The 16,718-nt window shown below is 35.2% G+C and overlaps 1 protein-coding gene across 2 annotated transcripts in view; it reads left to right on the top strand.

Annotated features, from left to right (window-relative positions):
- REV3L (REV3 like, DNA directed polymerase zeta catalytic subunit) overlaps positions 1–16,718 on the top strand; it is a 176,077-nt gene that overhangs the window by 65,499 nt on the left and 93,860 nt on the right. For both annotated transcript variants that reach the window (XM_086707602.1, XM_086707603.1), the window contains 6 exons: positions 2,313–2,473; positions 6,827–6,923; positions 12,180–12,274; positions 13,043–13,147; positions 14,116–14,200; positions 14,288–14,436. In XM_086707602.1, the coding sequence (XP_086563728.1) occupies positions 2,313–2,473; positions 6,827–6,923; positions 12,180–12,274; positions 13,043–13,147; positions 14,116–14,200; positions 14,288–14,436 (692 nt within the window). The remainder of the gene's footprint in view (positions 1–2,312; positions 2,474–6,826; positions 6,924–12,179; positions 12,275–13,042; positions 13,148–14,115; positions 14,201–14,287; positions 14,437–16,718) is intronic.

Here is a 16,718-nt window from a genome sequence, read left to right as displayed (position 1 = left end):
ACTCTGTCCCTGAGTTACTCCTACTCTACCTGTTTTTAGGTTTTAAATTCTCTAGCTTCAGTACTACTGTCCCATTTTGTAGCCTTCTGCTGCAATTAATTTTTTTCCTTTCCATCTTAGATTCTATTCTTTATCTTCCCAGCTCCTTTCTGCCAGGTGAAACCATCAATTCTGGGTTAATCCATTTATTTACTCTCTTTCTCTGCTAAACTGGCTTCTGAGTACTGTAGGATACAAAACAAAACAAAACAAAACAAAAACTAAAACAAAAAAATCACAACAGAATGGTGCCACTGTGAATTCAAGGTCTTCAATTTCACCTGGGCCCTTCCCTGCCGTGCCTTTTTTCTGCTTTTCTCTAATTATCTTACCATTCTCTCTTTACTCAAATGTTAACCAAGCCTGTCCCAAGGCTTTGCCTCCTACTTCATAGAGAAAATAGAACTCATCAGTCTAGCAAAATGGTTGTCAAAGTGTGCACTGGGGAGTCCTGAGACCCTTTCAGAGGATGTGCATGGTCAAAATCATTGACCTCCATGTTGTTACACTTAGTTAACACCTTTTTGTCCTTACCTTTTGAATTTGTGTCATTGTTTATAGTGCCTTAAAATAAGCCCAAGTGTTAAGTTTCTTTGATATAAACCTCCTCTGATTTTCCTCATACCATCTGATTATTCGTATTTATGTCATTTTGTTAGTTCCTCTTTGAACATCTGCAGCTGTTCTTGGGGTTGTGTCTTAGGCTTTCATCTTATCTCTCTGTACTTCCTCCTCACTGTACAGTCTTATCTACTCTCTTGGTTTGTTTTGCCTTTTTTCTTTGTTGATCTTCATGCATTTGACTTCCAGGTATATGTCAATAGCCTAAATTTTCTCCAGAGCTCTGGATTAATGGTATCATAGGTTTGTAGTGAGGATTACTTGAGAGTAAGCATTTAAAACACCTAACACAGGGGCGCCTGGGTGGCTCAGTTGGTTAAGCGTCTGACTTCAACTCAGGTCACAATCTTGCGGTCCGTGAGTTCAAGCCCCGCGTCGGGCTCTGGGCTGATGGCTCAGAGCCTGGAGCCTGCTTCTGATTCTGTGTCTCCCTCTCTCTCTGCCCCTTCCCCGTTCATGCTTGGTCTCTCTCTGTCTCAAAAATAAATAAACGTTAAAAAAAATTTTTTTAAATAAATAAATAAAACACCTAACACAATGTCCAGTACATAATGCTTAAATAAATATATAATGCTATGTAAATAAAATTATTCTTATCTTCATCTTCATTGTCATTTGTCATTATTTTCATGGAAATATACCTTAATACCTTACTATACCTAAACCCCAGTATGTCTAAAACTGACTTTATCCTTATTCCTCCTCCAAAAAATTCTGCAAAGAAACATGTTTCCTTCCAGTCCTTTCTCTTCCAATAAATGTGGCACCACCAAGAAATCAAGGCATCATCTTCAACTCCTCTATTCTGCCACACCCTCCACATCTAGTCAGTCATCAAGGCTTGACCATTTTATTCTTTGTATGTATCCTGAATCAACACATTGCCCTGATCTTTGTTAAAGCCACCATCATTTTAGTTTTCCACAGTAGCCTTCTCACTTGTATCTTTAGGACTGTGCGTTCTCTAGGTAACTTGGTCATTTCTCTTTTTCACTCTTTGGAGGCAAATTCTGCTATTTCTTGAGATGTCTTAGTAGGCTGTGCATGATCTGACTGTTCATTACCTCTCTAGGCCATCCCCTCCATAGACACACTCACCACAGCTTTTGTCACTAAGCCACACTCAGTGGTTTCAGTTCTCAAATAAGCCACATTTTCTTATGACCCTTTACGTGTGTAATTTAATTTGTGTGAAATACTCTTCCCTTTCTTCACAGAAGTATCTTTAATTCATTAGTCTCTTGCTCAGAGACTTCAGGAAGCCTTTTCAGAAATAACCTCTATACCTTTATCTTATTAATATCCCTTCTGAATGTTTCATGTACTTCAATTCTTTTCTCAGTTTTTAAAAGGAAAAGCTCATATTTTAAAAACTTCTGACATTTTGGTTTTTTAATATAGTTAGTATTAAGTTGGTTTTAGAAGTCAAAATATTCTTCATCCAAGATTTTTATCATGTTCTTTCAGAGTGTGCAGCTGACTTTAAAACTTGACAAACTTGTCATTTCTAACAAAATATAAATTTCCAGTAAAATTTAAATAAAAAATTTGTGTGCTAATGTGTTTCATTCTCTATAGTAGTGTAATTATTGTTGCACTTAACATTTTAGGAACCATAATTTTAGAATACAACTTTTTTTTTTCTAACTTAGGATATGTGAACTTTTGCAAAGTGGAGCCATAATGAATAAATTTTACCAGCCTCATGAAGCGCATATTCCCTACCTCCTACAGCTGTTCATTGACTACAATCTCTATGGAATGAATTTAATAAATCTGGCTGCTGTCAAGTTCCGAAAAGCAAGAAGGAAAAGTAAGGTTAATTTCTCAAGTTCAAATTAAAGTTTGAGACAAGTGTTAATGTAATTAATGATTTATAAAATAACATATACTTAGAAAATAACCACTGGGTGGATAAAGAATAAAAAAGAAATATGCAGAATGGTATTAGGTTTTATCAGGAAAAGGAATCTCAAAAGAAAATTTTTTGGTAATTGATTGAAGTAGAATTCACATACCATACATCTCACTCATTGAAAATGGACAATTCATTGGCTTAGTATGTTCACACAGTTGTACAACCATCACCACAATCAAATTTAGAACATTTCCAGCACCTCTAAAAGAAACCCTGTAGTCTTTACTACTATGTTTTACTGGGAAAAAACATTTTTAGATTACATATCTGATAAATTACATGTATCTAGAACATACAAAGAACTCTTTCTTAATAGTAAGAAAGCAAAAACCCAATTAAAAATGGCCAAGGGGCGCTTGGGTGGCTCAGTCAGTTGAGCATCCAACTCTTGATTTCAGCTCAGGTCATGATCCCAGTGTTGTGGAATTGAGCTCCATGTCAGGCTCCATGCTCAACTTGGAGCCTGCTTAAGATAGTCTCTCTCTCGTGCTCTCTCTCATTCCCCCCCCTCCCCTGTCCCTCCCCAACTGCCCCCTCTCCTTCTCTCTCTAAAATTAATTTAATTTAATTTAAAAATGGCCAAAAGACCTGGACAGATACTTTAGCAAAAAAGATGTAAGGATGGGGGCGCCTGGGTGGCGCAGTCGGTTAAGCGTCCGACTTCAGCCAGGTCACGATCTCGCGGTCCGTGAGTTCGAGCCCCGCGTCGGGCTCTGGGCTGATGGCTCAGAGCCTGGAGCCTGTTTCCGATTCTGTGTCTCCCTCTCTCTCTGCCCCTCCCCCGTTCATGCTCTGTCTCTCTCCCAAAAATAAATAAACGTTGAAAAAAAAAAAAAAAAGATGTAAGGATGGCAAACACATGAAAAGATGATTGTTAACATTATGTATCATTAGGGAAATGCAAATTGACACCACAAAGAGCTTCCACTACATACCTATTAGAATGGCTAAAATCTAAAAACTAGCAATACATGCTGGTAAGGACGTGGAAGGAGAGCAACTCTCATTCTTTGCCTGGTGGGAATGCAAAATAGTGCAACCACTTTGGAATACAGTTTGGCAGTTTCTTACAGTGTTAAACATAGACTTATTAAACATAACATTATAAACATAACATAAACATTCCTTCTCATTTATCCAAGTGATTTAAAAGTTGTATCTGCCCAAGAACCTGTATGCAAATGTTTATAGCAGCTTTATTCATAATTGCTAAAGGTCTAAAGTAACCAAGACGTCCACTTTGTTGTGGACAGTGGATAAACTGTGGGCAGTGGATAAACTGTGATGTAACCATACTGTGGAATACTATTTATCAATAAAAAGCATCAAGCTATTGATTCACACAACATTGGTGAGTCTTTAATGCATTTTACTAAGTGAAAGAAGCCTGACACAAAGGGCTACTAATTGTATGATTCCATTCATACAACATTCTAGAAAAGACAAAATGATAGAAATGGAAAGCATATTAATGTTTCCAGGGATTGGAGGAGAAGGGAGTATTAACTACAGAGCAAATGTACAGAGGAACTTTTAGGGTGAAGGAAGGAATATAGACTGGCATGGGTCTATATATTTATCAAACCCATAGAACTATACCTTCCTTAACCAAATGTTGAAGGTTAACATCCCCAGTGGTGTCCTATATATTGTGTACCCCTCAGATGAGGTGATGAGGAGGACACTTCATCTCTGTGATATTCTTTCAAAAACCCATGACCACAGTCTAATGATGAGGAAAACATCAGACAAACTCAGATGGGAGTGAGGGAGACGTTCTACAGGTTACCTGTCAAGGCCATGAAAAACAAGGAAAGACTGAGAAATAGACCAGAGGAGATCTAGGGAGACATGATAACTAAATGCAATGTGGTGTCCTAGATTGCAAAGCAGACAACAGTGGAAAAACTGGTGAAAGTCAGATATAATGTCTAGTTAAATATTAATGTACCGGTGTCAGTTTCTTTATTTTGATATAGGTACTGTGGTAATGTAAAATGCTAACAGTAGGAGAGACCTGGTAAGCAATGTATGGAAACTCATACTATCCTTGCAATTTTTCTGTAAATGTAAAATTATTCCAAAATAAAAAGGTTAATGGGAGAAAAAAGAATATAACAGGTTGGTTATCAGTATCAAATATAGATGAGAGTTCAAGTAGGATTGAGGATTGGAAAAGACTATAGACCATGAACAGTAGGCATTTATAGGAAAAGGAAGTAATTTTCATAAAAGTTTGTTTCCAGTAGGTAAAAAGTGGGAGAAAAATTTGAATTCTCAAATATATGTAAGACATTTATTTCAGTTACTGAAGTTAGATGAGTATTAGAATGTTAATTGGAAGGAATTTTTTTCAAAATATGGAAAATTTTTACAGCGCAGAAATACATGAAATTTAGTTGGGGGAAATTAAAAGGAAAATTGCTGTGAGTATGATGAAATAAAATTTATATCTTAATTCATTATACTAAATAACCCTCAGGTTTTTGTTTGCTTTATTTTGCTTGTTTTGTATAAAAGATTATAGTGAAATCACGGGAAGAATAAGTGAATCACTTTTTGTATTTCATGTTTCTCAGACACCATTAAACTGACAGTAAACTTCTTATTAAAACTTAATTCCTGGGGCGCCTGGGTGGCGCAGTCGGTTAAGCGTCCGACTTCAGCCAGGTCACGATCTCGCGGTCCGTGAGTTCGAGCCCCGCATCAGGCTCTGGGCTGATGGCTCGGAGCCTGGAGCCTGTTTCCGATTCTGTGTCTCCCTCTCTCTCTGCCCCTCCCCCGTTCATGCTCTGTCTCTCTTTGTCCCAAAAAAAAATAAATAAACGTTAAAAAAAAAAAAAAAAACAAAACTTAATTCCTACATATTACATGTATATATGCATAACTCAACATTTTTATCTTATAAGACAAGTTATACTAGTACATAATGTAGTCTTACTTTTGAAAATGGAGTAAATTCAAAAGTGAAAAAGATGTAGAAATTTTAATAGTATGTATGCATATACAATTTTTCTCTCAGTACTTCAGTTATATGATCATGTGTCAGATGAACTGGAAATGGTACTAATTACTACGTTGTTAAGGTGAAGTATATAAAGTAAATAGATTAAATATTTTGAGCACATAGAGGCAATTTATATTTTTTACCATCCATAGTTGAAAAATTATAATAATATATATATTTAAATTAGGGAGTTTCCCTGTTCTTTAGGGAAATATGCTAAAACAATGCATAAGAAGTGTAGGTAAGATGTGAATTTTTTGTGATGTTATCAGTAACTCTGAATCAGTAAACTTGTACTCTTTATTCACATAAATTTATTAGAAAATAATATTTATGGTAATGTACAACTCTACAAAGTAATTTCATATTAATGCCCTAGCCACCTAATAGCAAAGCCTTTAAAAACTTCTGAAGATATGTAGAATCAGTTTCATGTTTTGGCATATGTTTTGCTGAAATAGCAAAGATGGTAATACCTAATCTCAGTCTTAATTACACCATTTTGTGATCAAGCTAAACAAATAAGAAAAAGTATTAAATTTAGCTGGATTAGAAAATTGCAAATTTAGTGTCTTTCTCAATGTTAGGATTCTTTCTATGCTACTCATTTATGCTTTCTCTTAGAATTTAAATTCCCACAAGAGATTGCAAAACAGTTGCTAAAATTTAGAGAATACTTTCAAAGCATGACCCCAGGACTCAGTTCCTGAAACTTAGACAACTAAGCAAACATGCATTTTCCCCTTCTACTGGTGGTCAAATGGTATTTGCATTTCCACTCACTGTTAACTGCCATCACTTCTGGAATGTGTTGCATATTTTCTCTTTGTTCAGGGATTAGTATTAAAGTATGTTTTGAATTTTATCTGGAATCTGAATTCCATTAGAATTTTAGTTTAGACTCATACAGAATACCCTAGGAATTTAAAGTCTATAAACAATCTTAACTCTTCATGATTTTCAAAGTGAGATTTTAATCCTACCACAATAGCACATTTAAATGTATCATACTAGCATGTAAGCATTGTAGCTGTTTCTCTTTCATATCTGTATTAGAAATACTTTCTTCCCCTTTTACTTTAGAGCCACTATTCTCAACTGTGCATATGTGTTCCTGTGTGTGTATGAATTTTAAGGACACAATTGTAGGAACTAGTCATGTTTATATATTATTTTACTTAAAGGGTATTTATATGCAAGTTAAAAGTAGAATTTATCTTCTTTTACTTTTCTGTTCCTAGGTGATTCGATGCGTACAACTGGATCTTGCAAGGATCAGCTACCAGGAAATTCTCTTACTGGTACTTTATTTCGGTGGGAAGAAGATGAAATACCAAGGTTAGTTAATGTTGTAAAGGGAAAAAAACCTATTTGTGTATATCCTACTGTATTCAAAACTCAGTGGTTATTATAATTTAATTTTAATCTTCATTTTTTTAAAAAATTTTTTTTTCAACGTTTTTATTTAATTTTGGGACAGAGAGAGACAGAGCATGAACGGGGGAGGGGCAGAGAGAGAGGGAGACACAGAATCGGAAACAGGCTCCAGGCTCTGAGCCATCAGCCCAGAGCCCGACGCGGGGCTCGAACTCACAGACTGCGAGATCGTGACCTGGCTGAAGTCGGACGCTTAACCGACTGCGCCACCCAGGCGCCCCTTAATCTTCATTTTTTTAATCTATGAGCTTGTCAGAGAAGCACATCTCAACATTAGTATGTTACATGGAATCACAGATTTTATTTTTATTTTATGTTTTTTTCTTTTCATTATTTTCTTTTTTATTTTTTTTAAACTTACATCCAAATTGTTAGCGTATAGTAAAACAGTGGTTTCAGTAGATTTCTTAGTGCTCCTTACCCATTTAGCCCATCTCCCCCTCCCACAACCCTTCCTATAACCCTCAGTTTGTTCTCCATATTTATGAGTCTCTTTTGTTTTGCCCCCCTCCTTGTTTTTGTATTATTTTTGTTTCCCTTCCCTCTTATGTTCATCTGTTTTGTCTCAAAGTCCTCATATGAGTGAAGTTGTATGATTTTTGTCTTTCTCTGACTAATTTCACTTAGCATAATACCTTCTAGTTCCATCCATGTAGTTGCAAATGGCAAGATGTCGTTCTTTTTGATTGCCGAGTAATACTCCTGTGTGTGTGTGTGTGTGTGTGTGTGTGTGTGTGTGTGTACGTGTGTGTGTGTGTGTGTGTGTGTGTACACACCACATCTTTATCCATTCATCCACCGATGGACATTTGGGTTCTTTGCACACTTTGGCTATTGTTGATAGTGCTGCTATAAACATGGGGGTGCATGTGTCCCTTTGAAACGGCACACCTGTATCCCGTGGATAAATGCCTAGAAGTGCAATTGCTGGGTCGTAGTGTAGTTCTATTTTTAGTTTTTTGAGGAACCTCCATTCTGTTTTCCAGAGTGGCTGCACCAGCTTGCATTCCCATACTTTTATTTTTTTTATATTAAATATAATTTATTATCAAATTGGTTTCCATACAACACCCAGTGCTCATCCTAACAGGTGCCCTCCTCAATGCCCATCACCAGCTTTCCCCTCTCCCCCACCCCCCATCAACCCTCAGTTCCTCCCTCAGTATTTAAAAGACTCTTATCATTTGCCTCCCTCCCTCTCTATAACTTTTTTTTTCCCCTTTCCCTTCCCCCATGGTCTTCTGTTAAATTTCTCAGTGGAATCAGATTTTAAACACTGACCTTGAAAATAGGATGAAAATGGACCTAGTTATTACCTAATTAATAAAAGTAATTGGGTATTAATTTTTATACTTCTTTCCAACATATGTCTTCATTATGCATTCTGAATTGATATGCTATAACTTGTCAAATAAAAATCACATGATAAAATAACAATTTAAAATCTAAGAAGCAAATATTTTTGAAAAAATAACCCCCAAATTTCTAAATGTTTTTATGGAAAAAAGTGGGTTGACATACTGTATATGAATAAGCAGTTTGCCATTTTTTTTTAATGTTTATTCATTTATTTTGAGAGAGAGTCTACACGGGGAGTGGCAGAGAGAGAATCCCATGCAGGTTCCATGCTGTCAGCCTGATGTGGGGCACTGTGCTGTCAGCGCAGAGTGTGATACGGAAGTTAAGAATCTCATTAAGGGCACCCGAATGGCTCAGTCGGTTAAAACGTCCAACTTCAGCTTAGATCGTGATCTTGTGGCTCCTGAGTTCAAGCCCCACATTGGGCTCTGTGCTGACAGCTTAGAGCCTGGAGCCTGCTTCGGATTCTGTGTCTCCCTCTCTCTCTGCCCCTCCCCTGCGCGTGCATGCGCTCTCTCTCTGTCTCAAAAATAAACATTAAAAAAACAGAAGACGTCTAAGAAAGAATCTCATTAAATAATGATAGAAACACATTGTTTAATGACAGAAATATTGTGCCAGAATAAACTTCAAGGACTTCAAAGTGAAATGACACCCTACCTCTTGATTGACCTTGACAAGTATCAGGACTTTTTGACAAACATGCACACACACTTACACATACGCCTACATGTGTACTTCTTGGTTCCTTCTCAGATACGGCAGAAGTATTTTTTAATCAGATTGAAACGGCATAATTTCTTTTCACAGAATATTATTACCACATCAAATTCAAGTTCTAATCATTCCAAATTGATCAACAAGCAACTTGCTTTCTTCATTTTTTTATGCCTGTGATATAGTTCCTCTATCTCTCTGAAATTGGAGCACATCAACTTGACTCAAAATTTTACCTATTCACTAGAGCCCTTGATTTTCAGAGTTCTATATTTTTAATAACTTGTTTTTGCATGATCAAATAAGACCAGAGTTTATTAGCATTTAAAATCTTTTTGTAAGCAAACTATCTTTCTAGCTAGGTCATAGTAAAGCTTTATTGGTTAGAAGTAAGTTTGGGGAGACCTTATATATTATAATGAAAAGTTTACATTTTAAAATGTTTTTAAAAGAGACCTATTTTATTACTCTTAATGAATGACAACTTTTTAGCAAAGATATGTGTAGGCAAACTAGTGAAATTAGACAAGGTATTCAGAATTAGAATCTGTAACAAATACAGTATAGCTATATATTTTTGTCTCAGATTATCCCATATTTTTGTATTTTGGAGATGCTTACATTGTAATAAACATGAAAATCCATTATTTCATCAAGTACAAGTAACATAATGTCAAAAAATTTTACTATAAATCAGTACTCTTTAGATTTTTATCAGTCTCATTTCTATCCCCAGTGCTGCTAGCACCATCTTGCTGGGTGCCTTTTTTTTTTTTTTTTAATAAATATTTTATATTCCTTCACAAACATTATTACAAGGACTATGACAAATAGCAGCAAACTCATAAGATATGGGGAGTGCTGAGTTAGCAGTTCTGCTAAGCCTACTTGTTAACTCTATAAATTACCACATATCATGGACCTTCAGAGTCATTTGCCAGAGTGTTGAATCTACAAATGTCAAGTATGCTGAAGTAATCTCAACCCTGACTGCCCATCAGTTGATCAAAAGAGACGTTTTAAATTGTAGATGTCTGAGCTCCACCCTCAGTGATTCTAATTAGTAGGTCTGTTGTGTTAAGCTAGGAACAGAAATGTTCAGAGAGGCACAATTGTTACTGTCATATTACTTATCTATTTTTCATGACTATAATGAATTGTTTATATGTATTTGCTGACTCAAATTTTTACTTGCGGTGTTTTATCTACTGGAGACATTTTTAATTGTGCAAACTATTTCCTTTCCCTAGGAACACTTCCTATTCTGAATGTCTAAAGTAGTTTTGTAGGGGCGCCTGGGTGGCGCAGTCGGTTAAGCGTCCGACTTCAGCCAGGTCACGATCTCACGGTCTGTGAGTTCGAGCCCCGCGTCGGGCTCTGGGCTGATGGCTCGGAGCCTGGAGCCTGTTTCCGATTCTGTGTCTCCCTCTCTCTCTGCCCCTCCCCTGTTCATGCTCTGTCTCTCTCTGTCCCAAAAATAAATAAACGTTGAAAAAAAAAATTTTTTTAAAAATAAAGTAGTTTTGTAATAAGGGCAAGAAATGGTTATAAATTTCTACTATGAGATTGCATTTTGTGCTGTTATTGTTCCCCTCCTTTATCACAGATGTGCTACTCCTGGAAAATTCACTCTTGAAATTTACAATATAATTCTTCCAAAAATTGTGAAACTTTTTGATATAAGGAAAAAACTGTTGACTAAAAACTATTTTATCTACTACTTTAATTCATGGCAAAACTTATGTCATTAAATTATACGAATAAAAAAGACAAGCTACATTGAGAATTATTTTTTCTAAAAGTAAAAAGGCATATATTGTGATAGGTTGGCTAATATGTCCCTTCTGTATCAATGGTAAAAAGATATGTGTGTGTGTGTGTGTGTGTTTTATCTACATGTATATATGTATATACATACAGATTTATTTGAACTATAACAATTCTGTGGTTAAACAAATTTCTAAAGTTTCGTCAGATTTCTTGAAGGATAGACAACGGAAAATGAGGTTTTGCTAATATGTTTCTCTTAAAACATAAAAAAAAATCTTTCCAATAAAAATGTTAATCAAATCTGCCATCACCCACTTTCTAGTAAAAGTTCTTCTTTTCATATGGGGTCTGTATTAGTAGAAGATCTAAATTTTGGAATGAGTAAACTGGTATCCACATTAGATGTATATTCATTCCTTCAAGCAGGGACATATATATGGTGTCTTCCTGATTTTATTTATTTATTTTGTTGTGGCTCTGAAAAACAAAATGCTTTTGAGTCACACAGCATTAATGGGGAATAATCCTCTGCATTATTACAATCATTACAGCTATATAATTATTACAATTATTGTTACAACTATTATTACAATTATGACCATTTTGTCATAAAAATTAATGACCTCATGGTATCACCACTTCTCTTAGCCATGATCTCATTGTTGAACTCCTGTGATTTCTCAGTTTGCAGTTATAGAGACTTTTAAAGCATTCCTCAGCTCAGCAGGAGTTGAGGGCAAGGAGAACAGTATCATTTGCTCACTTTTCAGTATGCTCACTTCCCCTGATCTTTTGTAGCATACTCTGTCCTCATTTTTAACAACTGTCTGTGATTGCTAAGAAAGATGCCTCTGGGCAAGTGATTTTGCATATGTATATGGTTTTTGATGTATCCCTCTGTTATCTAATCCCATTCTACCCTGAATATGACTCACATGCTAAAACATTGTACATTCTTTATATATAAAATATAATGAACCAAAATATGTAAAATATACTGCAAAAGTATCTCAACAGAGCAGGTTTTGTATTTTTCTCTTCCTGTTTTTTATTTATATGTACACACAGAGTATCAGTTGGGTCATGAATAATTGTGACTAAACATGAAAGTTCTATAAGCAAAGTCTTCAGAAAATTTGCTCTTATGTGGTTATTATATATGTATATTTATTTAATCTGTTATTTTATTATTTTTTTTAAATAATCTTGTGCCCAACTTGGGGCTCCAAGATCAAGAGTTGCATGCTCCACCAACTGAGCTGGCCAGGCGCCCCTAATTATTATATTTTTTAAATAATCTTTTTAATACAGCTCTTTAATACTGGAAGGTGTTGAACCACGGAGTACATGTGAATTAGAAGTGGATGCTGTTGCTGCTGATATCTTAAATCGGCTAGACATTGAAGGTACGTGCACAATTAATGTGTATTTTTTTTTTAAGTTTATTTATTTATTTGGGGGTGGGGGGGAGGGAAGAAGGGCGGAGAGAGAATCCCAAGCAGGCTGTGCACTGTGCAGAGTGCAGAGCCCAACATGAAGCTCGACCTCACAAACCGTGAGATCATGACCTGAGCCAAAATCAAGAGATGCTTAACCAACTGAGCCACCCAGGCGCCCCTATGTGTTTTTATTTTTAAAATTTAATGACTAAAGTACAGTGGAAAAAGTAGGGAAGAAAACATTAGTAGAGAAGTAACATGTTATAGAAGGAGGATGCAAAATGTTACGAAGATTTCTTAACCTCTGATGAGATGGTCATTATTTTTTCATTAATATTTTCATTCATGTGAGTATGTTTGCATAGACATAAGCCTAAAGTAAGTGTGACAACTAAATACATTAGCCATCATTAAAGAATTTAATATACTCTGCCTTTTAAACTTACAATTTTCAGTTTATATAAAAGGGAGGGGACTCTTAGGTATATTGGCTGTCATCAGATATTTTGGTCTTATTCACCACTTGCTGGGTTTTGGGGAGCCAGTAGGAGGAAAACAAAAAGGAGTAATAAATGTAGGTTGGGTAGTTTGGTCATTATGTTACACAAAACAGGTAAATGGTTGTTTTTGTTTTTTTTAAGTCAGTATTTATTTTTTTAAAGTTTGGATTTCTTTTTTTGAGCAAGTATTTTTCACTTTGACCTTTGTCGTATTGAAGTATTGTTGTAATTATAGCTCAAATTGGTGGAAACCCTGGTCTCCAGGCCATATGGGAAGATGAAAAGCAACGGCGAAGAAACAGAAATGAAACTTCTCAAATTAGCCAACCCGAATCACAAGGTATAAACCTAATAGTATTCTGGTGACATTTTTTTTTTACACCAGATATTCTAATGGAAAAGTTTAAGCCATTGAGTTTTTACCTTAACATTGAATTTTACTTTTCAAATTACCTTTCTGTTCTGTATATTTTTTCCTATTGTCATTGCTCTGAACTGTAATTCTTTACCTCCCAGGTGTCATTCATTGTTCTCTCCTTCTATCCTCCCCTGCCCGCCCAAGAATTGGCATCCTCATTGTCCTTGGTTTTTACCTTACTTCTTGTCCCACCTCTTTGCTCCTTTTTTATTTTCTAGTATATTCTAGCCTTTTGTATTTCCAAATGAGCCAGAATACTCACAGAAGATCATGGGTCCCAACTTAGAGACATCACACTATTTTGTTCGTATAAACTCCCACTTTAATCATCTTATACAGCTTTGAAGAAAATACTCATTTTATATATTCTACAAAAAGAATTTGAGGGCTTACATAAATGCCATGTACACAACAAAAATTTTTAAATAAAACTAAAAGAATAAAAGACCTAATTCAGAAGGTAAACATATTTGTAATATAGCAGTAAGCATACATTGAAGTCCAATTAAAATTTTTATTATGTCTTGGGCACTAAAAATGCTGTGGTAAATTTTGAATGCCTTCTAAAATAGAACTATTATATTTTATAGGGTAGAAATTTCTAGGTTCAGAGTGTGCAATACATTTATAGGTACAGGACAGTGTTTTTGTTTTAGATTTAAGTTATAATTATAGAACTTAATCTTGAACTGACTTTAAGTGCTTAATTTTATAGCTTCATTAACAACCATTTCTCTTTTGTTTGCTGTTATGATAGAACTACTTTTAGGTGGTATTATGTGTGTCAAGAGAAAGATAAGAAATTGTTACCATTTTAAAAGCTACTCTAAGAAAAAGGAAAATATTTCATTCGTTATCTACATTTTTTAATGCACTTTTGAAATTCAAAGATCGCAGGTTTGTGCCAGCAACAGAAAGTGAAAAAATTTTTCAGAAGAGACTTCAGGAAATTCTCAAACAGAATGATTTCTCTGTGTAAGTCGTTATTTATTATAGATCTCAAAACTAATTTTATTGCTTTGTTATCTAGTTTGTTATAAAGGATATGTTTTAATTAACCAGAACATTATCAGGATCTGTGGACTACAGCGATGGATCTCAGGAGTTCTCTGCTGAGTTAACATTGCACTCTGAAGTTCTGTCTCCTGATATTCTTCAATGTACGCCAGCTAATCTGGTAGAAGTCCACAAAGATACAGAGTTGAGCAAAGGTGAGGTTTTCAAGTATGCAGAAAATACTATAATAGACATCTGTATATCTGGCACGGTAATATTACTATTTGGTTGAATTAGCTAAGTTTCTCCCATTCCTTTACCTTTTCTTGATCTCTAGATGTAAGCACTATTCTAAGTTGGTGTAAACTGTTCCCATATATGATTTTACATTTTCTTATATATGTATGTCCATGATATATACTGTTATTTTATATTTAAAATCTTACATAAAATAGGGTCCTACTTGGCGTAAAGTAAGCAACTTGCTTTTTTCATTCGACATAGTTTTTTATTAATTGAGGTATAATTTGTATAATATAATATGCACTCATTCAAGGTGTACAATTCATTGATTTATCGGAAGTTTATAGAGCTGTGCAGGCATCCCCATAATTCAATTTTAGAACACCTGCTTCACCTCAGAGGATTCCTTGTGTCCATTTGCAGTCATATCTGTTCTCATCTCCAACCCCAAGTAACCTCTAATCCACTTTCTTGTCTCAAGATCTGCCTTTTCTGGGTGTATCATATAAATGAAATCATACAATATGTGATCTTTTGTGTCTTCTTTCATTTAGCTTAATGTTTCAGGTTCATCTGTATTGTAGTATCTATCAATATTTCGTTCCTTTTTATTGCCAGATAGTGTTTCATTGTATGGATATACCATATTTTGTTAATTCAGTCATCAGTTGATTGATATTTGAGTTATTTTCACTTTTTGGCTCTTAATTCTGACGCGAACACTTGTATGTAGGTGTTTGTGTGGATGTAGTATTTTCATTTCTCTCAAGAGACACCAAGTAGTGGAATTGCTGGCTCATTTGGTGAACTTGTATTTAACTTTTGCATAAACTACAAAACTGTTTTCCAAACTTATTACACTGGTTTACATTTCCTCCATCAGTATGTGAAGGTTCCAATGATCCTGCATCCTCACTAACACTTGTTATTTGTCTTTTTTTGTATAGCCATCCTAGTGTGTGAAATGGCATCTCATTATGGCTTTAATTATCATTTCCCTCATCATAATGATGTTGAGTATCTTTTATGTCAACATATTATAACTTTGATCTATCTTTGTTCATACATGTTTCTAGTTCACTCACTTCAGCTGCTGATTAGTGTTCCTTTGTATGACTAAACAAGTTTATTAGCCCTCTACAACTATTAGATGATTTTCACTTTTGCACTGTTATTAATAGTGTTATTTCTGTCATTTTGTGGCTGTATGCAAGAGTGTCTCTATAGAAGACATATAGAAGTGTAATTTGCCAGGTCTTAGGGTATATGTACTCTACCTAGATAGCATATGTTCTAATAGAGTTTCTGTAAAAATGTAGTTAGCTTATACACAGTTGGTAAATAAAAGAATGATCAAAGTTTTATTCCATAGTCACATTGTTTCATATGCAGTTTTTCTAAGCAAGGGAGCCAGAGTAGCAGGAGTAAAATTACAGCTTTAAGCAGTAATAGAAAAGCCTCTTTTATACTGCCTCATTAGCAGCAGAGGCTCTTTTGACCATATATATTTTTAAAGACTTTATTTTATTTATTTCTTGAGAGAGGAGGAGAGGGATAGGGAGAGAGTGCAGAGTCCAACATGGAGCTCAATCTCATGACCCTGAGATCATGACCTTAGGCAAAATCAAGAGCCAGACACTTAACCGACTGAGCCATCCAGACACCCCTCTTGACTATATTAAACTACAATTCAAAATGAGCATCTACACTCAGGGCTTCCCCCTCCCTAAGAGATGCATCCCAGCATTGTGCAATCTCTGACTCATGGCAAGTTACACCTGAGATCTCTTGAGCTCACCTTAATGGCAGCCTACTGGCTCAGAGTTCTGCTTGCATTTGCTTTTCTTAGCATCTGCCAGCCGCACTCTAATAAAAAATGTACCCAGCATTTCCATACTGTTATTTTCAGAGCATTTTAATATCCACTATGACAGCTTCTAACCACACTGGGCTGATGAGAGTTATCTCCTTGGGTGCCAATTATTGGAATTTGTTAGTGCTGTGGTTACAAAGTTGCATTGGTTTTGCCTTAACCTTTCCACCCATAAGCTCTGTTATTTTTAGAGCTCCATTTTTCAGATTTCAAAGTATGTTAACAATAAAAATATCATTATAGTAGTAATGCCATATTACAAAAATTAGTCTGTAAAATGATTATATCTAAGTTTACATTCCCACAACGTATTAGAGCTTATATTTAAATTCTTTTATTTATTTTGAGAGAGAGAGAGAGAGAGGAGAGAGAGAATCCCAA

Source organism: Puma concolor, chromosome B2, assembly GCF_028749965.1.
Source record: "Puma concolor isolate L17-30 chromosome B2, mPumCon1.1.hap2, whole genome shotgun sequence".
Lineage (NCBI taxonomy): Eukaryota > Metazoa > Chordata > Mammalia > Carnivora > Felidae > Puma > Puma concolor.
This window is presented reverse-complemented; position numbering and strand designations above follow the sequence as displayed.